This window comes from Megascapheus bottae, chromosome X (genome assembly GCF_031878675.1).
Source record: "Megascapheus bottae isolate mThoBot1 chromosome X, mThoBot2.hap1, whole genome shotgun sequence".
NCBI classification, from domain to species: domain Eukaryota; kingdom Metazoa; phylum Chordata; class Mammalia; order Rodentia; family Geomyidae; genus Megascapheus; species Megascapheus bottae.
In genome coordinates, this window is record NC_143547.1 from 74,498,607 (window position 1) to 74,522,388 (window position 23,782).

At 38.8% G+C, this 23,782-nt stretch overlaps 2 protein-coding genes across 2 annotated transcripts in view; one reads left to right on the forward strand and one right to left on the reverse strand.

The window, feature by feature from the left end:
* Nucleotides 1-23,782, forward strand: part of Pak3 (p21 (RAC1) activated kinase 3) — a 124,595-nt gene that overhangs the window by 93,615 nt on the left and 7,198 nt on the right. Inside the window, exons 14-17 of the mRNA XM_090326616.1 lie at nt 3,769-3,886; nt 5,275-5,374; nt 5,885-6,081; nt 22,674-22,811. Of these exons, the coding sequence (XP_090182742.1) occupies nt 3,769-3,886; nt 5,275-5,374; nt 5,885-6,081; nt 22,674-22,811 (553 nt within the window). The remainder of the gene's footprint in view (nt 1-3,768; nt 3,887-5,274; nt 5,375-5,884; nt 6,082-22,673; nt 22,812-23,782) is intronic.
* LOC150041349 (uncharacterized) lies at nt 1,521-2,529 on the reverse strand. Its single transcript, XM_090326615.1, has 3 exons — nt 2,317-2,529; nt 1,879-2,129; nt 1,521-1,806 (listed from the first exon to the last, which is right to left on the reverse strand). Exons 1-3 carry the CDS (start codon nt 2,479-2,481, stop codon nt 1,611-1,613), a joined length of 612 nt encoding a protein of 203 aa, XP_090182741.1. The 5' UTR covers nt 2,482-2,529; the 3' UTR covers nt 1,521-1,610.

Genomic DNA, 23,782 nt, shown 5'->3' on the forward strand with positions numbered 1-23,782 from the left:
TGCCCATCCATCATTCTTTTCCAAACTTTGCATACCTTCAAGTTATAGGGTTGAATATGATTTTATTTGCCCATCTTTCCTTTCCATTTCTCTATTCTTCTTCTTGATTTTCTCCTGTCCCTCAAAACATTCTTGGTCCTTCTTAGAGCCTTTAGTTGTATACCTCACTAAGTTAGATGCAACAAATGCTCCTATGAGGCCAGTGCCTTGGGATAATATCTTTGTGCTCTGTTGCCTAGAGGGATACCACCAGCACATATACAGTAACTCCCCTCACACATTGAACACCTACATGCTGTCACCATACATAAAACATTCACTGCTTATTGTGACATGTACATATATAGAGAGAATGGGTCTTGGTCAGGATTACTTTCCCACATTCTGCCTCCACCCCTCCTCACTTTACCCCTACACAAACCATTCTTACCAGGTTTCCCTGTTCCATTTTCACACATACACATATTCAGATTATACGCATGCTCCTTTACCCCCTCTGTTCATCCTGTCTTTCCACTAGTGCCCACATCCCAGAGAGGATATATTTCATCTTTATGTATGGGAACTCTTTAAAAGGGTTTCACCATTGTGTTTCACACCCATATATAGTGTTTTAATCAGATTTTCCCATTTGGGGAAGGACAATACCAACACACTTCTAACAGCTCTGCTCATCGGGACCTTACTACATGCACACACACACACACACACACACACACACACACACACACACACACATTCTATTCCTCCATGTCTGGTTCACTGTTCACCTGTAGATTGGACAGGCACCCCCAGAGGACTCCCTCCCTCCCTCCTTTCCCACTCACCCCCTTCTACTACTCCCCCTCCTTCCCACTATCACAGAGCACACAGAAAACTTTACCTCAGCATTAAGTGCCGAGTCCCAGGTAACCCAAAACTTCCCATGGTATTCAGCCCTCCCTGCCACCTCTGTTGCAAACTCCACACATTGGGTGGGTGGCCCATAGGAAAAACGTTGAAAGGGTATTGTAGGGGTAACAGTACCATCTATGTATGTAAGTAGACAGTAGCTAAGTCCTGAAAGCTGAAGAGCCTGTTCTTGGCACTTCCTCTCTCTTGGTGCTCCTACCTCTGTTCAACACCGATTAGGAATCTACTCTGATGCTTTTGGGATCTTAGCTCACCTCGTGCTGCCACTCTCCTGGATTAACCCGTTTAGGGGACACTACACGTCTAATAGCTCTGTCCACCTGAATGTCACTCCGTACATGTATCCACACAAGGAGTATCCTTTCTCCTATGGGGCAAAGTAGTAAGGAAGAAATCTTCCCAGGAATCCTTTTCTTCCATGTCTGGTTCACTGTTCACCTGTAGATTGGACAGCCACCGGAGAGGATTCTTTCCCTCCCTCCCTCCCCCACTCCCTCTTTCCCTCCCCCCTCCCTTCCAGCTCACCCCCTTCTACTCCTCCAGCCCTCCCCCCCGCCCCGTCACAGAGCACACAGAAACACATATCAGATCCTCACCATCTTGGTTGATTTTATTTTCATTATCCTACGTCCCGTTGGATTTATGGGAACGAGGAGGAGCCCGGACCACCCGCCCGCGGCGAGGGTCCTTGTGACGTCTCAGATGGTCCCCCAGGATGGCCCCGGCTTGGCTCTCATGTTACTCGTTACCGACAGGGTCACCAGGGACGAGGTGCCTCTCTTGGTCTTGCGGGTGTTTCCTGGCTTGCGCTGATGCAGGCGCTTATTGGGGAGGCGCTGAGTGAGAAGACGAGCACATGGTGGTGCCGGGGCCAGGGCCGGGACCACTGCTATGGCCGGTGCTGGTGCCGGTGGCAGGGCGATTGCCGGTGCTGGTGGCATTGCCGGGGCCACTGCTCTCGCCGGTGCCGGTGCCGGTGCCGGTGCCGGAATGATGACTGGTACTGGAGGCGGTTCTATGGCCGGAGCCGCTGCAGGTGCAGGTGCAGGTGCAGGTGCCAGTGGTATTGCCGGTTCTGGTTCTGGTTCCGGTTCCGGTTCCGGTGCTGTCTCCTCCTCCGGCGTGGGTGATGCAGGGTGGGTGGTGACCATCATTCTCCCCTGCCCACAGCGGTCACGGCGCTTGACACGACCCACCGCTACAGGTCTTGTTTGGGCCTGCAAAGACGAGCGGACATTGTTAGAAGGACGTCGGATGGAGAGGACGGGATGGAGGGGACATGGGGACAGGGAGTCCACAGGCACGGCTGAGGGCTGGGAACATTCTAGGCCAGGGGAGGCCGGGGAGGAGTGTTGGGAGAAAGTCAGTGGAAGCTAAGGGAAAACCTGGGATGGGTCACCTCACCGTTCCTTTACACCGACGCCGAGAAACGGTCTTCCTTTTGATTTTTCCACGTTTCTCTGATGGTCCTGTTCTTTGCTGGGATGAAGTCCCCTCCTGGGGATCAGCGGCGGCTGCCGCAGCCTCCTCAGCTGCAGCAGCAGCCTTGCTTCTGGTGATAATCACCATCCTTTCCCTTTTTGTGCCCGGCAGCCGTCTGATCTCCAGGCCTCGGGACACCGGTATATATACCCCAGGACAGGGTGGCCACGCCCTTAGTCATTGTTAGGTCAGACAGCCACTCTCACCCAGCCAATCACCGACCAGAGGGGTTTACACGTCACAAACCACCTTCCTGACTCCTGTGGGGGTGGGGCTTGTAGAGGGAAAGGAGGGAAAAGTTTCTGGAAGGGGAGGCTTGTCTCTGTTCAAAACGGGTTGTATGTCAGGTTTTTGGTACAATGCATCTCAACCCCTCCATCTCTACAAGTTACTTGCTTCCATTGTCATATATATACATTGAATATTATGACTGTGTTTGCTCTCTTCCTTCCTGTCTCCTTTTGTTTACCCCCTTGACTTTGTCCTCCCCAACACATGTTCATGTTCCAACTTCTTAGCATTCATTTTGTTAAATCGCAAATAATTTGTTTGAAGCAATTATATTATCGGAATATCCCATATCCCTGCAGGTAACAACCAAATCAGTGTTTCCTAACATGTCCTTTAGGGTTCATCTACATCGGAGTGACATAGAGTCATTTCATACTTTTAATTGGTAAAAATTACATCATTTCTACCTATAAAAATGCAGATATTTAGGCTGATTTCCGTAAATAATGGAAAGGAGTTACAAAATTTTAATTTTTTGCCATACTTCTCAAAAGGATCTTAGGGACAGTATGAGCTGGAGCACATAGAAGTCTTCTTTCATAGTGATGTGAATGAATGCAGATTGGACTCATTAAAGATTATTATATTCCCTATAATTATTTTGTATTGTTAATTAGGGAGTTACATGGACGTAATAATGCCTTCAGATGATCCCGGGCGATTTGAATAATCTCATGGTTTGCCTGACCTTTGGTCTCCATACTGCATTGCTGGGAGTATATTTCTTAAAGATAATAGATGTAGCTGGGTGCCAGTGGCTCACACATGTAATCCTACCAACTTAGGACACTTGAGATTGGAGGATTGTAGTTTGAAGCCAGCTTGGGCAGAAAAGTCTGTGAGACTCTTATATCCAATAAACTGCTCTGGAAAGGCTGGAAGTAGCACCATGAATTTAGTGGTAAAGCTCTAGCCTTGACCAGAAAGAAAGTTGGCAACAGCACCCAGGCTTTGAGTTCAAGCCCCAGGACCAGCAAGAACCAAAAACATAATAGGCATCATTCTTTTCACAGAATGGAAACTCAAAGAATATGCGTCACCTTTTTACTCACAGTTCAAAGTCTCTTTCTTTTCTTGTTGCAGCTATTTAGTGGGTGATGAGCTATGGGTAGTCATGGAATACTTGGCTGGTGGCTCTTTAACTGATGTGGTCACAGAGACTTGTATGGATGAAGGACAGATAGCAGCAGTCTGCAGAGAGGTAAGACAGAACATTTCTTGTTGATGAGGACAGACCACACCATTTGCTTAGTGTTCTCTTTCTGCTTGTTTACAACATGTACAACCTCAAGATAACAACAGTATAACTTTTCTACTGAAAACGACTAACAAACAGTTGCAGAGACTCATTTCTATTTGGATCATAACCAAAAAGCAATTCCACCCACTCACCTCCATGCCACTTCTTTATTTTAGTTGCTTTTCTGGAGGATCTTTAGAACTCTGTTTTATCATTCAGGATGGGTTACACCTAAGCTCTCATACTGAGATGTCAGCAAACATGAAAAAATGATGATAATCATGTGGAGTTGTTTCATCATGTAGGGGAAAATTTACACATTAGTGATTTTGTAAAATACATATTGCATTATATTCTCACCATTTAATTTCTAGAAGGGAACTTAAGGACCTGCCTCAGCCTGGAAAGTATTAGTTTCCACAGTTCAATCTGACCATTCCTCAGTCTTTCCCTGGGCTAGAGGGTCACTTTCCCAGAAGAAAACAGTCAAATAGCAGCTAGTGCCTGTACTTCCAAGCAAATTAAGGGTATTTTAATTTTTTGTTTTGTTCAATAGTTCTAAAATAGCATAAAACATATTCTGTATTAGAGGCTATGTTGAATGTCATCATCTCCCTCATTCATTTTGATAAGCTTTGCTATGAACAAAAGCAAAAACAGACTCATTGAAACTGGAAAACCAAAGATATGGAAACAAAGCTCATTGATACCAATTCATTTACATATTTCATGTTAAGCAGTTCCTTGAAATTATTTCCTTTCTTGTTATCCTCTCACTTTTATTCACTATACCCCAAACATGCACACATGGAAGAACCTAGTTTCTGTAGACACTCAGGGAAATGTTGTATATTTTAGTATTTGCAACAAAAGGGCATATCCAAAAAAAGTACCTGTAGTTTCTTCATAGCACAGGAGCTATTCCAAAACCAGGCAATTCATCAGAATCACTTTAGGGAACTTTTTCAAAACCACATTCTTGTGTCCTATTACAGACCTAATGAATTGAATAATACACTGCTTCTTCTAACATTTAACTGAAACAGTCTTAATCCTTGAGATAATGAGGCCAAAGTATGATTATACTGATTGGTTAGCTTCAGTGTATTAATAACTATAGTATGTATCGCATCCAAACTCTTCACAGCTTAGTCTGATATGGGAGCTGTCAAAGGTAAATCTAATGAAAATCACTGGTGTATATATTAATATTATAAGTAGTGTTAAAACATTTACTAATCTATTTCAGTTGAAAACCAACAATGACACACTTTCTGAAAATCTGTCTAGAAATGGAACTTAGAATCTTAAAAGTATGATCTAATTTGAACTTTTTTCTCATCCAATAGTGCCTCCAAGCTTTGGATTTCTTGCACTCAAACCAAGTAATCCATAGAGACATAAAGAGTGACAATATTCTTCTCGGGATGGACGGTTCTGTTAAATTGAGTAGGTATTTTGATTCAGATAATGCTTTAGAAAATATCAGGGAATTTCTGCTTTTGTACTCTCTTAATTCGATAATGGCCACTGAAAGGAATTTCTTTGAAAGCAATTATTTTCCAAATTGATTTAAACAATCTAACACTTTAATGTACATTGTGCCCATATTTTTTATTTAATAGTGCAGACTTTCTAATGGCTTCTAGAAATCTGAAAGATTCTATAAATTTTAAGAAGCAATGTTGGTGAGGGAACTTTGACTGAAGTCTGCAGAAAAGGCCTTTATCAATTACTTCAAAAGACATTACTTCAGGACCAGCAAATTACTTCTGGGCCTTTTGCCAAGATCAAGTATAGTAAAATCAGGAGCTACCAGGGGATTGGATAACAAAAGATATGAGCTGGACAGTTGTGGAATTTCAGGGTCTAATCAAGGAAGCTTCAGCCTTATCTGAAAGTAACCTGTTATCAAAAGAAAAAAATGGCTTTATTATAATTGACTTTTCTTCTCTGCAGCCGACTTTGGGTTCTGTGCCCAGATTACTCCTGAGCAAAGTAAACGAAGCACTATGGTGGGAACACCCTATTGGATGGCACCTGAGGTGGTAACTCGAAAAGCTTATGGACCAAAAGTTGATATCTGGTCTCTGGGAATTATGGCAATTGAAATGGTGGAAGGTGAACCCCCTTACCTAAATGAAAATCCACTCAGGGTAAGTCAGAGGAAAACTCAGGTAATTTATCCCCAAGAAAGGGGGAAAACCAAGTATCCTTCCTAGATTCTACCAAAAGTGACAAGAATAGGCTTTTATCTGGGACAAATAACATATAACATCACGTTATAGTTAAAAAAAAACTATCAGGGTTGAGAGTGTGGCTCAAGTAGTAGAAAACCTATCTAACAATCATAGAGTTCCGAGTTCAAATCACAATATTGCCAAAAAGAAAAGTACTTTTTCTCCCTCCTTCCCTTTCTCATCTTCCCTCTCTCCTTTCCTCTTATCCTTTCTTGATTCCTTCTTTTCTTTGGTGACCATGAAATCGGTGGGGCAAAGAGAATGAATCAGGAAGATTGAAGTTTGAAGCTGACCTGGGCATAAAGTAACACACTTTCCATCTGAAGGAATAAGCCAAGCAAAGTGTTTTATGTCTGCAATCCCAGCTTTGTCATAGCCATAAATAGGAACATCAAAATCCAAGGCTATCAAATGGGAAAAACTCAAAATTGTATTCAAAAGAATAAAGTAGGGGTAGGGCTCAAGTGGTAGAGTACCTGTTTAGCAAGCAAAAGGCTCTGAGGTCGAAACCCCAGTACTGCAAAAAAAATAAATAAATAAATAACATTACTAGGAACTTTACGTTTTTTTCATAGTATGCCTCAACAGTTCCATAAAATTCCTTGCTCTCAATATTTCTCATGAGCTCTTTAAATTATTTAGAATATAGCTTTCTACTATTAAAAAAAACAACAGAAGAAATGCAAGAAAGAAATGTGGGGAATAAAGGGTTATTTTATCACATGTCATGCATAAATGATCTACCTAGGAGATATTTGCTCTGTAATTACTTTAACAAAGTAAATAAATGCATTTCTAGAACAGCTATAATTTTTTAAATTGAATTTTCCTCCATTATCAGTAATGATTTATTGAGCAACAACAGCTTGGTGAACTATTGAATAGAACACAGAGGTAGTACCAGCCTGGTGAAATCACAAACTTAATTAGAAGACTGTCAAGTAGAAAATGAATGGGAACCGTTTGGGTTGGATAACTCAGTTTGCTACTGTAAAATCAAACGTTTGAACTTCATATGGCCTAATTGTCTCTCCATAGCAAAAATGTCATTTTGTAGCCTCACTATCCTTATTCAGAGATGTGCTGTTGATCATGAGGGAAAATGGGAAATAAGAATAAGAAAAAGAAGAAGCAGTACTTGTTCAGAACAGAAACAAGTCAGAGCCATTTTGTTATACATGGCCTAGTAGCCAGAAATTTTACTTTATACACATAAAGGACATAATATTGAAAAGAAACAAATGCACAGATTCAAATTCTACTCTCAAAAATGATACACTGTACCACTGCTAATGGAATATTGTGTGCATCATTACCACTAAGTCTAAAATTGAATTGTATCTGTGGCATATAAAAAATTGTCATTAAATAGTAAATCATGTTCTCTTTAAGCTTGCAAAATCCAGGTTGAATCCAAATATTTGTGGCTTTCTATACATGCATAGCAACCTAGTGAACTAGTTATCTAGCTTTCTTCACTTGACCATTTTGCTACTGAGAGCTTCATTCCCTATGTATGCACAGGGGCAGTCTTCTCCCACCCTACTCCAGTTCCTCTCATCCTTGAACTTATTAGAAAACAACAGATATGAGTGAGTGCCCTAATGAATGTTATAGGCTGTTGCTCTGGTCTCATGAGACAGTCTGGAAGTGAGATGTGCACATTGATTAGCTAGCTGCCTGCAGGGTTGAGTGGAAAAGAAAGACCCTTTTCCCACCATTGGTTTGTCAGCTCTCTATTAATTTAATAAAGTTTACCCCTGACCTATGGACCAGTGCATCAGGATAATTACATGGGCTTTTCCTTATTGTTTAACTACCTTTGCCCATTAAAAAACAGAAGTGAAAGAACACATCAGACCTCTTGTTTCCATGAATTGCATTTCCTCCTCTAAGTCTTTGGAGTTGGAGGCACTAAACAGATTATGGCTATTTTGCTTTCAGCCATCTAATGAGTAATTTACAACCTGCAGAATTTAAGGATTAAACAGAATAGCTTTGTAAAACAACTGGACTCTATGAGACATGTATTACCTTCTTCTGTTTCCCAATTACAATTGATCACTCTTTAGCCAAGCTGCTAATTGTTAGAAAAAAAGGATACAAGTTTTAATCTTTATAGGCATCTTATAACCTGAGATTAGAACTCATAGTTAACAGCTTGTGCTTTAGAATCCATTATATCTAAAGAAATGCTTGCAGATTAATAAACTGCAAGGTTCAAGAATCCTATATTAAGGCTATGACAAAAAAAGATCTGCCAGAAAGACCACCCTGTTGAATTCCACTGATAACATTTACTTTGACTTTCCTCATTACTCTCCTTCTGTGATCAGTTTCCAATTAATTAATCAACAAGTCTATATTGAGCCAGTCCTATTCTGAGACTATCTCTCCTGGACAACAGAAATACTTTTAAAGCTTTGAATTCAAATATGCTGCCTTCATGTTCTCTTAAAGAAAACAATGTCTCAGTCTAGATGCCCTTATTTGGGATTTGAAAAATGCAGTCATTAAAATTATGGGGAGATTGGAGAGAAAAAGAGGTGTAACATGAATCTGATGGGAACCTGCGTTTTCTTGGATCCTGCTTCCCAGGCCATATATGAGGAAAATGTAGGGAAATAGAAAATCAGATAGAGCTTTCAAATGAAAGGTATCAAGGAGTGTTGGATTCATTCTGATTTTCTTTCTTTCTTTCTTTCTTTTCTTTTCTTTTCTTTTTCTTCCTTCCTTCCTTCCTTTCTTTCTTTCTTTCTTTCTTTCTTTCTTTCTTTCTTTCTTTCTTTCTTTCTTTCTTTCTTTCTTTCTTTCTCTCTTATTGTGGCAGTCCTGGGTCTTAAATTCAGGGTCTGGGCATGTCCCTGAGATTCTTTTGCTCAAATTTAGCACTCTACCAGTTGAGCCACAGCTCCACTTGCAGCCTTTTTCTGAGTAGTTTATTGGAGATAAAAGTCACACTGCTGGGTCCAGGTGGCTCATAACTATCATCCTGTCTACTCAGAAGGCTGACATCTGAGGATCAAGGTTCAAAGCCAGCCCAGGCACTGAAGTCTGTGAGACCTTTATCTCTAATTAACCACCAGAAAACTGGAAGTGGCACTGTGGCTCAATGTGGTAGAGCCATAGCCTTGAGCTGAAGAGCTCAGGCACAATGTCCAGGCCCAGTGTTCAGGCCCCATGACCAACCATAAGAAAAAGAATCTCTGATTTTCCTGCCCAGAATGACTTCTCAAATCTCATCTACCGAGTAGCTAGGATCACAATTATGAGTCACCAGCGCCCAGTTTAATTCTACTTTCCTTAAAATCCTTCAAATGCTACCTAACACCTAGGCACTATTTTTATGCTTTCAAGTAGATATTTGGAAGGGAAGATGGGAATGGTAGGGTAGGGAAGGGAAGGGAAGGGAAGGGAAGGGAAGGGAAGGGAAGGGAAGAGAAATAAGTAAGCGGAAAGGGTAGAGTGTGGTGAAATGGAGGGTGGCATGTACTTGTAAGAAATAAAATGGGATCAGTAGTCAGACAGGTCTAGATTTCCTGACATTGCAACCTGTCAGCTATATGACCTACTACATGTCTCCTAAAACCTTTCTGAGCCATTTACAATCCTTTAAAACAGGAATCTGAGTTGGTGTGAAAACTAAATGAGAAAGGACCTCCAGGATATGGAAACAAGAGCTATATAATGTGTGACCATTGTTCTTAATGTACTATGTTATTTCTCATCTCTTTTATTGTCCCTTGGTTATCTCATATTGTTACAGTTATCTGGTATATTGTATATGTTTGTTTATTTGAAATAGGATAGGGAAGGGGGGAAAATAATCTTGGATTGAAGCTTGTATGGACAGGAAAGTCCATAAGATTCTTTTCTCGAATTAATCACCAAACAGCTGGAAATGGAGCCCTGAGTTCAAGCCCCAGGACTGGCATCAAGAACACGAATATTATATGTGAATCACCTAACACTATATCTAGGTTATTGTAAAGAAAATGTGAAAATTCACATATAAGTAGAGTAGAAAAGGAAGAAAGAAAAATAGAGGAACAGTGCTTACAGTGCTTTTACTCACATATGAAATGAGATTGAATTCACCAGTCTCCCTAGCACTTTGCTACTCCCCCACCCCAATGAATAGAGGATTCTTTACTGTTCAGTATAATTAGCATAGCAGCTAACACTGAACAGGACACCGTCAAGGTGAAGCCTCCAGTATGGTATACATTTCAATGTTGTTTATATTACACTGCGGCTTCTTTCTGTCTTTGATGTGTCAGCTGCAATTGAGCAGACCATCTATGAATATTGCTTGTTAACTTGTATTTGATGCAAGGGATTGGCCACTTTCCCCAGAGTTATAAAATGATTGGGTGTTTTTAATGTAACTTCTTCTGTAGAACTTGCCCTAACTTTCTTTAAAAAATGCATTTTAAAGGTCAGTGTGTTATTAACTGTATTGATGTTATGAAGTTGGTACCTTTCCAGAGACAGAAAGGAAACAACTTTCTTACCACCTCCCCCAACGCCTGAACAACTTAATTGGCCTTGGACATGTTGTTCTGTGATTCATGTGCATTTTTAATGACGCCTCCAGTAAAAAATACTCCTTGTTTCTTCTGTTCACTTAAATGAGTGGGATTTAAAAATCAGTCATACTCCACAGATATACAAGTCAAATGTTGGTTTTCTCCTGAGAGCAGCTTTTTTGAGTCATTGGAGTTATGGGGCTTTTTAAACATTTTTTGTATATGTCGTGGACCTGGTCGCTGTCACTGAGAGCTTCAGCTCAAGGCTACTCCTTGAGCCACAGCGCTACTTCCAGTTTTCCGGTGGTTAATTGGAGATAAGAATCTCACGGACTTTAGTGCCTGGGCTGACTTTGAACCACAATCCTCTCTCAGCCTCCTGAGTAGCTAGGATTACAGGTGTGAGCCACCACGCCCAACTGAACTTATGCTTTTAAGAAGTCATAATGAGTTGATGCAAAATAAGGGGCATGACCATTTCTATGAAATAGAATTTGGGTTTGTTTTGTTTCTTTGTACAAAGGTGACATCTTCTTTTAAAAACAACTGTACTCACACATAATTGAGCTGTTCTTATCAACAGACTTTGGTATAATTTAGTATTTTAAATATTTCATTGAGGTCTACTCATTGAAACATATCTTTTTGGAAACATGTTAGTGTAGTTTTCCAAACCTTTCTCCAAGTATTGTCTTTCTATTCTTATTTTCTTGTCTGTGAAATTTTATTAAAATTGATCAATGGAAGACAGTTACTAGTATCAATGCTGAAAATAATGTATAGTATAGACCATAAACCACAGGATAATATACCAGCGGTTCTCAACGTTGGTTGCACAGAGTAGTCATATGTGGCACTTAAGGACCAAATGATAATTGATTCCAACATTTAGAGGAAAGCAGTACCCAAGACTAGATGAAATACAAAGCTATATGCCAAATGTATTAAGTTATACTGTACACTGAGAAGCAACTCTTCAGGTCTCTGAATACAATTGTTCAACTAGAAAATAACATCCTATATTATTATTTCACTCACATTTTTCTCTTCCGTCTAAAAAATATGAGTAACAATAGCAAATCCTAATAGAAATCATGTTTGGATATGTCCATCTCATACTTAGCAGTCCAGTAACATTATTTAAAAATGATATTAGTTAAGCATGTATGTCAAGTGATATTTCATTTTCTTTTTCAAATTTGCTTCTCTTGAAAATAGAGTTTATCATTAACTGCGGAAGCTATAGACTAACATACTTAGCACATATTAGTCTATTCTGGACATCAATTTAGATGTTCATGATGAAGGGTGCATTATATTTATGTCCAGGGATATGGAAGAGCAGACCTCTAAATGCAAACTTGTTGTCTACACTAATAGCCTCCCTGTCCTGCTCCCTTTCTCAAACCTAAAACTTTATGGAAATGTTGGTTTTCTAACTTTTTGTTAGAGGATCATGGTTATAGTTAGCTTGTATATCTAGGGCAGAAAGTCAAGAAGAATTAGAGATCTCTAGCCACTGAAACAGAAACTAATTCCAAGCTGCAAATGATTCCCTCCAACCACTGGAACCTGTGCTGTGGATTGGAATGTCTGGATTTGATGGCGCGTGCTCATTTGGAATTAAAGTCAGACATAAACTTCCTGAGCACCAGAGAAGCAAGCACACTCTGCTAGCACTCAGTCAATACTGTTTTGAGTGTATTTCAGGAGGAGCTGGGAGCATTCCTCTTTTTTTTTCTGTAAGCCGCTATGGAACAGCAAGGTTTATTGATGAGTTGTTGACACTCCTCCTACTTTGAGGGCTAACCTATGCTGAAAAGTAGGGCAGTGAGGGGAGCGGGGAGAGTTGGGATACCTACAAGTAAAATAATTATAGAACAGTAACAGAGTTTCTTTTTAATCAGAAAAAAATATTGCCTGTCAAGAGAGAGACAGCTCTTAAGAAACATTGGTTGTCAAGAATTCAACATAGGAAAATGGGACTTAGCCATAGGAAAGCTGCAAGTCTCATTTAGATTGTAATTCAGAAGCAGACAGCTCAAACTGATGAATTATGATCCAGAAGACAGCCAAACGAGAAATTGATTCCACAGCAAAGTAAAATCCAAGCAACTCTGACCTAGAGAAGAGGAGGGAAAGATAGTTTTAAAATACAGTGACCAGAGACTCACTGTTGGCCAAAACTGACTTTTCCTTATCCTATGATTATCTTCCCATATTCTGCAGAGTCTGTTCAGCATGGTTTGGATATTATCCAGGGATGTGTATGGCCCTAATTGTTTTCATACCCATAAAAAGTAGTTAAGCCTCTCAGAGTGAAAGTGTATTCTAAAGAGAATAATCTTGGATTATGATGCTACGTTTACCCACTGAAATGCCCACTCAAATGCTTTTCCCTTCCCATGGCTTTTGATATACATGCATTTGCCAGTCAGAAATGACATTGCCAAGAATTACAGGATTTACTTTGTAATTAAGGTTATTTCCAACCTTTGCTATCATTTTGATTTATGCTTGTCTAATCTAGTAGCAATATTACTTTAGAAAAATGTTTGCATTCTTCTTTATTTTTATTTTTTGTCAGTCATGGGGCTTGAACTCTGGGCCTGGGTCCTGTCCCTGAGCTCTTCAGCTCAATGCTACCATTCTACAACTTGAGCCACAGGCCACTTCTGGTTTTCTGGTGGTTAATTGGAGATAAGATTTTCATGGACCGGGGATCACTACTACACTGTTGTTGGGAATGCAAATTCATTCAACCACTATGGAAAGCAGTATGGCAGTTACTCAAAAGACGAAACATAGAGTTCCCCTATGACCCAGCAATTCCACTACTTGGCATTTACCCAATCGTCCAGAAACAAGAACATCCTAAATCCACTAGCACAACAATGTTCATTGCAGCACTATTTACCATAGCAATGATAAGGGACCAAACCAGATGTCCCTCAGCTGATGAATGGATCAACAAGATGTGGTATTTATATACAATGGAATTCTATGCTGCTGTCAGAAAGAACGACATCACCCCATTTGTAAGGAAATTGAAAGACTTAAAAAAAAATCATATTAAGTGAAGTAAGCCAGACTCAAAGGAACATAGCCTCAATGGTTTCCCTCATTTGTCATAATCAGTAGAAACCTTGTGCTCTCCTAGCAGAGATTTACAATAGAACAAAATCTAGATACATAAGGCCATATAGTATGATGCTAAATGTAAGGACCTCCAAGATATAGAAACAAAAGCCATATAATGAATGATTGTTATCCTTAATGTATTGTTATCTCTCATCCCTTTTGCTGTCCCTTGGTTATCTCATATTGTTACAATATTTTACCTTGTTATCTGATATATTTTATGTATGCTTAATTGGTTATTTGAAATTGGATAGGGAAGGGGAAAATCAAGATGAGGGGTTGGGGTGGGAGGAGGGAAATGGGGACCATGACATGAGAAAGGGTATCAATGTTTGTGAAGTAATTCACCTTCTATCTGGTGAATATAATGTAACCCTTCTATTAATTACAATAAAAATATGAAAGAAAACATTTTCATGGACCTTACTGCCCAGGCTAGGTTTGAAGTGCAATCCTCAGATCTCAAACTCCTGAGTAGTAGCACAAGCCGCTGGCAACCAGACTGCATTCTTTTTTTATTGTCAGGGTGATGTATAGAGGGGTTACAGGGTTACAGTTACATTCATAAGGTAGTGACTACATTACTTTTTGAACATCATTATTACTTCCCATGTTTTTCTCCAACTTTCCCCCCTCCAGCCCCTAAGTTGTAAAGTTCATTTGCAACATACTGTCTTGTGGTTCACCCTTTGTCCTTTGTCTCATCATCTGAAATATTTTGGAGAAGGCTTTCAGTGCAGAAGGTTAACTTCATTAATAAAATCTTAGTTTTGGCACAGGGAAAGTAGGAGTTTAAACCTTATTACAGGAATCAAAGTAGCCGTTTCGCTCCAACTTTCAGTGTGATTTCTTTCTTTCAGTGTGATTTCTTTTCTTAGGGAATTTTTTTAAATGCCCCCTAACTCAGATAGCAAAGTGACCAATAAATGTGAAAGAACAAGAAGAAGAACTTTCTAGTGTCCCCACTAATTTTATGTATCATCTGAGTTGAAGAGTGAATTCTGTTTCCAAGTGTATCAGTCTGAAACTCCATGACCTTACATTGATTACCTCTTGCTGGGCTATTTCCTACTGTTTCTGATAAGTAGAAGTAGAATAGTCAGGTGATGATTTCCCATTAGATTCCTTGGGTTGTTGTAGGGGCTCTCCTGATATTGCTCTTGGTTCCTGCAGAATAATTCATTTTCTATACTGAGCTATCACATAAGATTTACCTTGGTAAAGAGGGAACTGTAGGTTCCTTCCCGTCATTTTGTATAGTTTGACTCCATATAGGCTCCAGCTATCTACAGCTCTGTCAAAAGGGTGAGTGTTGTCTTTAAGATTGCTTACAGACACTTCTCTCCAATTAATCACCAGAAAACCAGAATTGGAACTGCTGCTCAAGTGTAGAGTGCTAGCTTTGAGCAAAAGAGCTCAGGGACAGCACACCCGTCCTGAGTTCAAGACTCATAGCAGATCCCCTCCCCGCTCAAAGTCCATAGCATTCTGGATTCCTGAAAAGCGCCAGGTTGAAATCTCTTTTGAAATAAATGCACCTACCCTATTATAAAAAAAAGATTGTTTTCGGAGGAATGATCTTCAGAAAGCATTGCTTCCAGATTAAATCTATATCCTGTATAGTGGAAAGATCCCCCCTTATCTTACCAGGCATAGACATTTGATCACAGAGTGAACCATGCTGCATGTAGGACTTGGTAACCTTTTGATAGGAATACTGTGAGAGAAGCTGTTGAAGGACATAGGTGATAAAGCTGTTACATGTACATATGGTCTACACTCTGATGTATGATGGAAAGGGTTGTATGTTGTCCTATACAGAGCGGTTCAGTTGATGAGCTGCCAATAAGAGAAGTTGAAACCAGTTTATGTGAGCAATAATGCATGTTTCCTGGATCACATCACAGTCAGCGTGATTTAATCTGAATATGATAATTTGGAAAAGCCCCAAAGAATCAGGAATTTAGCTAGTTCCTCCCTGCTCTAATGTTCTGTGATGAGACTTGAACAAATGTACAATGTTGAATGGTACCTATGACAGGAAGTTGGGTGTGAGTGGAAGAACAAATGGAAAGTTTGGAAAATAATGTGGTAAATATAGATGACAAATTTGTTCTGCCTAATTTTTCTCATTTTTAATTTATTTTAATTTTTAAAATAGCATAATAATGTGGTAAAGTGTAACATTTTGACATATACCCATAGTCTATGTTAACCAAATCAGGGAAAATAACATTTCCACCTCCTATGACTTCAGATGGTACTGACTTAATTAGCAAATACTTGTTAATTATCTGTTTTATTAATCTGTAATGGACTAGAGCTCTATTATAAATGGCTTTTCAAGGATTAATCAACAAAATAGCACAGTCTTTTTCATAATTTGGCGACAGATGAGAATTTCCATGCAGGACAGGAAGGAAGCTAAAGCAAATTACACTGCTATCCAGAAGACTATTCAGTTGAATCAAAGTATGGGATCCAATGCTGTTTAAAACTTAGTGATTTCTTTTTGTAGATTGGAACCTGTTTACTATTTTCATAGCAAAAATAAGTGTTAGGGCCATCTGAATTCCATCCTATCCATCCATAACACGTTGTGGCCTTTAATCTCTAAAATCTGAAGTCATGAACAAACCAAGTCATAAGGCGTCAAGTCACTTATTGCCAAATCTTGATTATACAAACTGAGTTGAAAAGTCTAAAATGAGAAAAGAATCAAGACATCAGTAAATGATAGACAATACCAATATCAGAAGGTACAGGCTATATATAACGTTCCCTCTCTCACACAGAGAGAAATGCAATATGCAAATTCTCTTAAGTGGACACCTATTTTTTCATTCACCATTTCCAAGCTAGGGAGAATCATTGACTGCAAACAGATCTGCTTCCTTTATAGAAATGGAAATAGATAAAAGTAGGCAGTTTTTCATAGAAAATGTTCTGTAGTTCTTGACTATTTATGATTGCCTGTGCTAGAATTACCCTAGAGACAGGGCAAAGAGAGGTAGTTTTGTGCTGCAGTCCAGATATTTGACTCTGGATGCATAACATTTGGGTCCTGCATTACTTATCAGTTATTAAATTTAATCACATAGGACAATTTATTTTCTTGTCAATGAAGATTATAATTATATAACTTAGGAGGTTGTTGTGTGAATACTTATTCAATAAATCTTTTATGTGGACATAGAGATACTGAGATACAGGTAAAAATAACCCTTTTTTCTTATAGTTTAGCTACATTCTAAATTCAATAGGCTTTTGTGAACTAGGTCTTAAGCCTACTTACCATGTATGACAGTTTCCATGGGATATGTATTTTGGGACCACAATATTTGAATTACAAAAAGGTTTTTTTTTTTTACCAAGCCCTATTCTGTTTGAAAAGTGTGTCTTTGTATTTGTTCCAAAGTCTCTTGGAGTTGCTAACACGTTTCCATGTAAATCCTCTGGTTTGTTTTTTGATGTTTTAACACAAACTTTATAAACTGGTATAATGAACTGAAGTCACAAACTAAAGCTTTTTAATTAAATGGTTAGTTCTGTTGCAAACTGACTTAATGAAAATTTATTAGGTACATATGGATTGCTTTGGAACTTCTTTAAAGAGATGTGGTCATTTCTATGATGACTGCTTTGATCTTTCCAAACTTGAGGAAATTGCCAATAAGGTAGATTGAATTATCCCTTCAACTGGATAAACTAGTTTTCTCTTAATGCTTAGGTAAATTTAGTTACACATCAGGGTCAGTGTTATCTGTGTACCATTGTCAAGATAAATATCTTGAGTTATGATGCAGAAGACTGAAACATTACAATCTTTACAAACCTCTGAGTAATGTGTATATCACAATATCTACCATTCATTTTCCTTTTTCACATTATAAATAAAACCAGTTAAGCTGAAGTTCATATTGTCTCAATTAGGGGAAAGAAGTAGACCTTTCTCTTTTTTAGCAGATTAATCAAGAGAAATTTCTGTGCTTAAAGTTAGCTAGAGAAGATAAGTTTCTGGAATGTTTCAAGTTCCAGAAAATACTTATTTTCTCCCCATGCTCTTTGTATTTTTCCACATCAGATACATTTTAGTCATCTTTCTCTAGTTCTCCCTCCTTGAATTTTTTGTAGTACTGGGATTTGAACACAGGGCTGCTCACTTACTAGGCTAGCACTCTACCATTAAGTTAGACCTCCAGGTCTATTTTTACTGGTTATATGTGAGATAGGCTCTTGCTTCCCACTGACACTTGACCTGAGCCAAGACCCAACTATTTTAAACTCCCCTTACTTGCTGGAATGGTACGCAAGTCTGGCATCCCTACATGGAGATGGAGTCTTGCATAGTTTCCTTCCCTGGGCTGGCCTAGCAATGCATTCCTACTTTGAATTTTAGCCTTCCACATAGCTTAGCATGGCAGGCACACGGTCTCCCAAACACCTAGGATTGCAGGTATGAGCCACCAACACCCTGTAATTATGTCCCGTTAAGGGCAACTCCTCAGTTGCATTTTTCCACGAAGTCATCTTTCTCCTAAAATGAGCAGTAGGTAGTCAAAGGTTACCACATGCCAGGCTTCGTCAACTCAGAAAAGCTACTTTACTCCTTTTTGTGTTTTCTTTTCAATTTTTAATAGTTTACATTCTGAGCTTTAATGCTTCTGTAGCAATCTCTCAGATTCTCAGATCTAGTAGATATGTACATTTTGGCTTCCATTTCACTCTCCAACAAAAACATTCATTAAAGCGCCTATTTTGAACAAATTGCTGTCAGATTTAGAGATGATAATGACACAGCTCCTACTTTCTATGGATGCCAGGTCCAGAAGAAAAGATAGGTCTGTGAACAAGGAGCAAGTATTCATAACCCAATGTGGAAATAGATGGCAGTTCTAAGGGCAATAGGGAGAATGATTATTATAAAAAGTGATTGCCAAGTGAGGAAGGAGAATACATGATGCTCCTCTGCTTTTATGCTTATGTCAGAAGTAATTAAGTCACTAGTGACTAGTCTGATTTTTAGTAGCCAACTCATTTTCTTGGAATTTTTCACTAACTCAGATAAAAGCAACATGGGTTTATGACTGATTTATTTTTTCTTAATTTAGGTCTTGACTTTGCCCTTAAAATCCTTTTTGCTGCCAGATGCTAGTGGGTCAAACCTGCAATCTTATCTAATCAGGAGGCTGAGATCTGAGGATCATAATTCAAAGCCAGCACAAGCACAAAAGTCCATGAGGCTCTTATCTCCAGTAATCACTAGAAAATGGGAAGTAAGGCTGTGGCTCAAGAGGTAGGGCAGTAGCCTTGAGCTGAAAAGCTCAGGGACAGCACCCAGGCCAGAGTTCAAGCCCCATGAGGGACCAAAAAACTTATTTTTCCTGTCATTGTTATGTTAGTTTGAACTGTATTTGTTTCTCATTAACAAGGCTGTGGGTAGTAATTTTCTTTTATATGAAGATAATCTCCAGTTTACACACAGGATATATTCCAAAAGTTCATTTTTAAGTTAATTATTTGGAATTCAGAGTACATTTTCCCATTGAAGTGGCATGCATGGTGATTAGATTTCCAGGCCAGTCCACAAAGGCCAATTTCACCCACAGTCTAACTGAAAGTGTGGATTTTTGCAATGGAAATCAGTTGGAAATAATATTGTAGCACTTAAAATGAAAACAATAATTGAAAAAGAAATTGTCTGGGGTTTTTCTTTCCCTTAAAGGGTAGTTTTTGATGAAAAGCAGGTTTACTCCTAGGAGGAGAAAGCAAAATAGATGAATATTAGACACCAAAGCCTTTCAAATTTATTTTTGAATAATATTTTGGAAGCTTTAAAAATATTACAAGCAAGTTGTGTTCATTGTGGAAAATTTGGAAAATTGAGAAATGTATTTTAAAAAGTAAGTCAGCAATAATCTAACCACTGAGAGAAAACTATTCACATGTGAGTATGCTTCAACATTTTTTGTAGCTTGAGTGTTTTATAATTGGCTACAATACCAATATTAATGGTGTATCTACCTGATAAACTATTACAGTAATTAATATTTTTGAAGAATATTCAAACATCAAAAATATTTAAGATATAGTGTTTGACAACAAATGAGAGAAAGTCTGGATAAGTGGGACTGCATTAAACTGCAGAGCTTCTGTATGGCAAAGGACAGAGCTAGCAAACTAACTAGAAAGCCTACAGAGTGGGAGAAGATCTTCACTAACCATACAAAGGACAAAGGCCTCATATCTAAAATATATCAACAGCTCAAAAAATTAATCACTCCAAAACTAATCTCCAAAGTAACAACCATCCCATTAAAAGATGGGCCAAAGACTTAAAAAGAATCTTCTCTGAAAAAGACATAAGACACATGAAGAATGCTCGACATCTCTGGCCGTAAAAGAAATGCAAATAAAAACAACTCTAAGATTCCACCTCACTCCAGTTAGAATGGCCAGGATCAAGAAATCTAATAACAACAGATTCTGGAGGGGATGTGGCCAGGAGGGATCACTACTACACTGTTGGTGGGAGTATAAATTCGTTTAACCACTATGGAGCACAGTATGGCGGTTCCTCAAAAGACTAAACATAGAGCTCCCCTATGGATCAACAAGATGTGGTATTTGTACACAATGGAATTCTATGCTGCTGTCAGAAAGAACGACATTGCCCCATTTGTAAGGAAATGAAAAGACTTAGAAAAAATCATATTAAGTGAAGTAAGCCAGACTCAAAGGAACATAGGCTAAATGGTTTCCCTCATTTGTCATAATCAGTAGAAACCTTGGGCTCTCCTAGCAGAGATTTGCAATAGAACAAAACCTAGATACATAAGGCTATACAGTAGGATACTAAATGAAAGGACCTCCAAGATATAGAAACAAAAGCCATATAATGTGTGATTGTTGTTCTGAATGTACTATGTTATCTCTCATCTCTTTTGCTGTCCCTTGGTTATCTCATATTGTTACAGTATTTCACCTTGTTATCTGATACATTGTATATATGCAGTTTGGGTTATTTGAAATCGGTAGGGAAGTGGGGAAAACAAGATGAGGGGCGGTGGTGGGGGAGGGAAATGGGGACCAAGACATGAGAAAGGGTATCAATATATGTGAAGTAATGTACCTTCTTTCTGGTGAATATAATGTAACCGTTCTATTAATTATAATTACAATAAAAATATATGGAAAGAAAAGATTTAGTGTTTGTAAAAGTAGTCTTGTTCTACTTAACACCAGATGTTCTTGCGTGGGCAAGAACTTTGAAAAAAGTTCTTTGTGGTAATTATACTAGGAACCATGGTAGGGAAAGTATGATGAATTCGCTGCAAAGCCCAAGAGACATTAGGAGGGAATATATCTTCTTGAGAGATAAGGGACCAGGAAACTGGCCCTTGAAATGTGGGAGGAGATCTAAGGGGCAGAGGTAAATAAATGAAAGAAAGACGTGAGGAATACAATGATAATAATTAATACACACCCTATGAAATTAAGAAATTTGTACCAGGCATAGAAGAGGATCACAGGAGGCTGTGATCTGAGGATTGTGGTTTGGAGCTAGCTTCGGCAGGAAAATCCGTAATCTTCAATCAAACACCAGAAAAATCTGGAAGCAGAGTTGTTGCTCAAATGGTAGAACACTAGCTATGAGCAAAAATGCTCAGGAACAGCATTCAGGCCCTAAGTTCAAACCCCAGGATCAGCACAAACACACACACACACACACACACACACACACACACACACACACACACACAAAAGAAATTGGGGAAAATTGGGGAGAAAGATGAAAAGGGTGATATCAGTCAAGATGCATCGTACTTATGAACTGATTTGTTGAATGTTAACTCCTTTGTAAAACTACTTATGGATAATAAAAGCATAATTTAAAAGAGTTAGGGGGGTGGTCACATCGACAGGCATATAATACCTGCAGGCAGACTCTGGCCTATTCCTCAAGACCCTATACAAAGCCAATCTCCTCTAAGAATTTTCCTCTGAGTTCTGGAGTAAATTGCTTCATCCTTGTATTTATGTGATACTTTGTAACGTCCTATATTAGTTCTTTTCACTGTCTAGATTCCTTCCTCCCTAGCTAAATTGTATGACCTTTGAAAGCAAAATTACTGTCTTGGATCATCAATGACTAACGCCTGTTGCATACTAACTGCCTTATAATTATTTGCTCATGGGAAGCATGAAGAATGGTGAGACTGTTGAGCTACTAAGGACCTTCAAGGATGATTTACCTTTGTGATTACTCATGTTCCTGGGGCCAGCTCTCTTTTTTGAAGTCTAGAAAATGTGATTCCATCAACACACCATGAGTTAACATGTCTCAGTTTTGGTCTTACATGAAAATAATCTCAGAGATGTTTAGTAATTATGTTTAGTAAAAGCTTACATTTTTACTGTGGCTACTTTATTTTCATGTACCAAGACTAGTAGTGTGAACTTTTTGCTTATTTCATTTTTAGGCAAAGCATCAAGGGAACTCTAATTTCAACCTTTGAGCTACAGCTCCCAAAAATATTTAAGAACTTGACCATCACCAGTTGCTTCTCATCTACACAATGCTTTCTTCTGTTTATTTGGGTTTTCTTTATTCCTCAAATTTTATAATCTATTCTTTTCATCCCAGGTCTACTCAGATATTCTTACTACCAATATTAACTAAATGCTACAGAAACATTGCAATGTATGCCAGTGACCTTTTCTAAGACAGATTTTTTATGATGCAGAATATAAAATTGAAGAAAATTGATTTGTGCATTCTGTACTAATCCATGACCTTGATATGCATCACTGAATAGATTCTTCTTTTTTCTATAGGCATTATATCTGATAGCTACTAATGGAACCCCAGAGCTCCAGAATCCAGAGAGATTGTCAGCTGTGTTCCGTGATTTTTTAAATCGCTGTCTTGAGATGGATGTCGATAGGCGAGGATCGGCGAAGGAGCTTTTGCAGGTGAAAATAAAATAGGACAATTACAAAAGGAGAGTTATATTTAACTTTCCATTTCAATGTGTGAGTGTACCAGGGTGTTATCAAGAGATGTGTACTTTTTTTTGCCAATCCTGGGCTTGAGCTCAGGGCCTGAGCATTGCCCTTGGACTTTCTCAAGGCTAGAGCTCTACCACTTGAGTCCCAGCACCACTTCTGGCTTTTTTCTATATATATGGTACCAAGGAATCGAATCTGGGTCTTCGTGCATTCTAGGCAAGCACTCTACCACTAGGCCAAACCCCCAGCCCAAGAGATGTGTACTTTGAGTTGCACGATAGTAAGTATAGGTATGCATCAAATACATGGTTCATTGACATCTTGCTTGCTTTCTGAGAAGTTGGTGGTTGAATCTGAAAATCTGTTTTGTTTATCTGGAGTTTTATTTTGCAAGGGAAAAACAATGTGACCCTCTGTTGTTGCTTTTTTGTTGCCCTGTATGTTGCATGCATGTGCTCTTGGGGAAGTGTTCTTTAACATGTTTTAAATGTTGAATTTAGTGTTATATAACATTCCAGATAAAATATCTAGTAGGCAATTAGAGAAGTAGAACAAGGTTTCAGGAAATAAATCAGATTGTAAATGATAGATTTGGGACTCGTTTCCATAAGGTTGATGATGATATTGAAACAATGGAGGAATTAAATTAGAAAAATGAGCTATTATGAGTCAAGTTCTGGTATGTATGAAGTCAGTAGTGAAACCCAACAAAAAGATGGAAAGGGATTAGTCAGTATTTTCTTGGAAAGGCCCAAGAAAACACAGTGTCATAGGCTGCTAACGAGGAAGGCATTTCAAAGAAGGAACGACAAGTCACTTGCACTAACTTCCTTAGAGTAGCTGAAAGTAAAAATGGTAGAAACTAGGTACTCGTGACTCATGCCTGTTAATCCTAGCTGACATCTGAGGATTGTAGCTTAATACCAACCCCAGGA

Bases quoted from the DNA above. Each gene is read 5' to 3' on its own strand.
- LOC150041349 (XM_090326615.1), bottom strand. From the start codon at position 2,481: ATGGTGATTATCACCAGAAGCAAGGCTGCTGCTGCAGCTGAGGAGGCT. The intron at 2,130-2,316 runs GTGAGGTGACCC...TCGTCTTTGCAG, and splicing joins GGCGTCGGTGTAAAGGAACG to GCCCAAACAAGACCTGTAGC. The intron at 1,807-1,878 runs ACCGGCGAGAGC...ACCAGCACCGGC, and splicing joins GCACCGGCACCGGCACCGGC to CATAGCAGTGGTCCCGGCCC.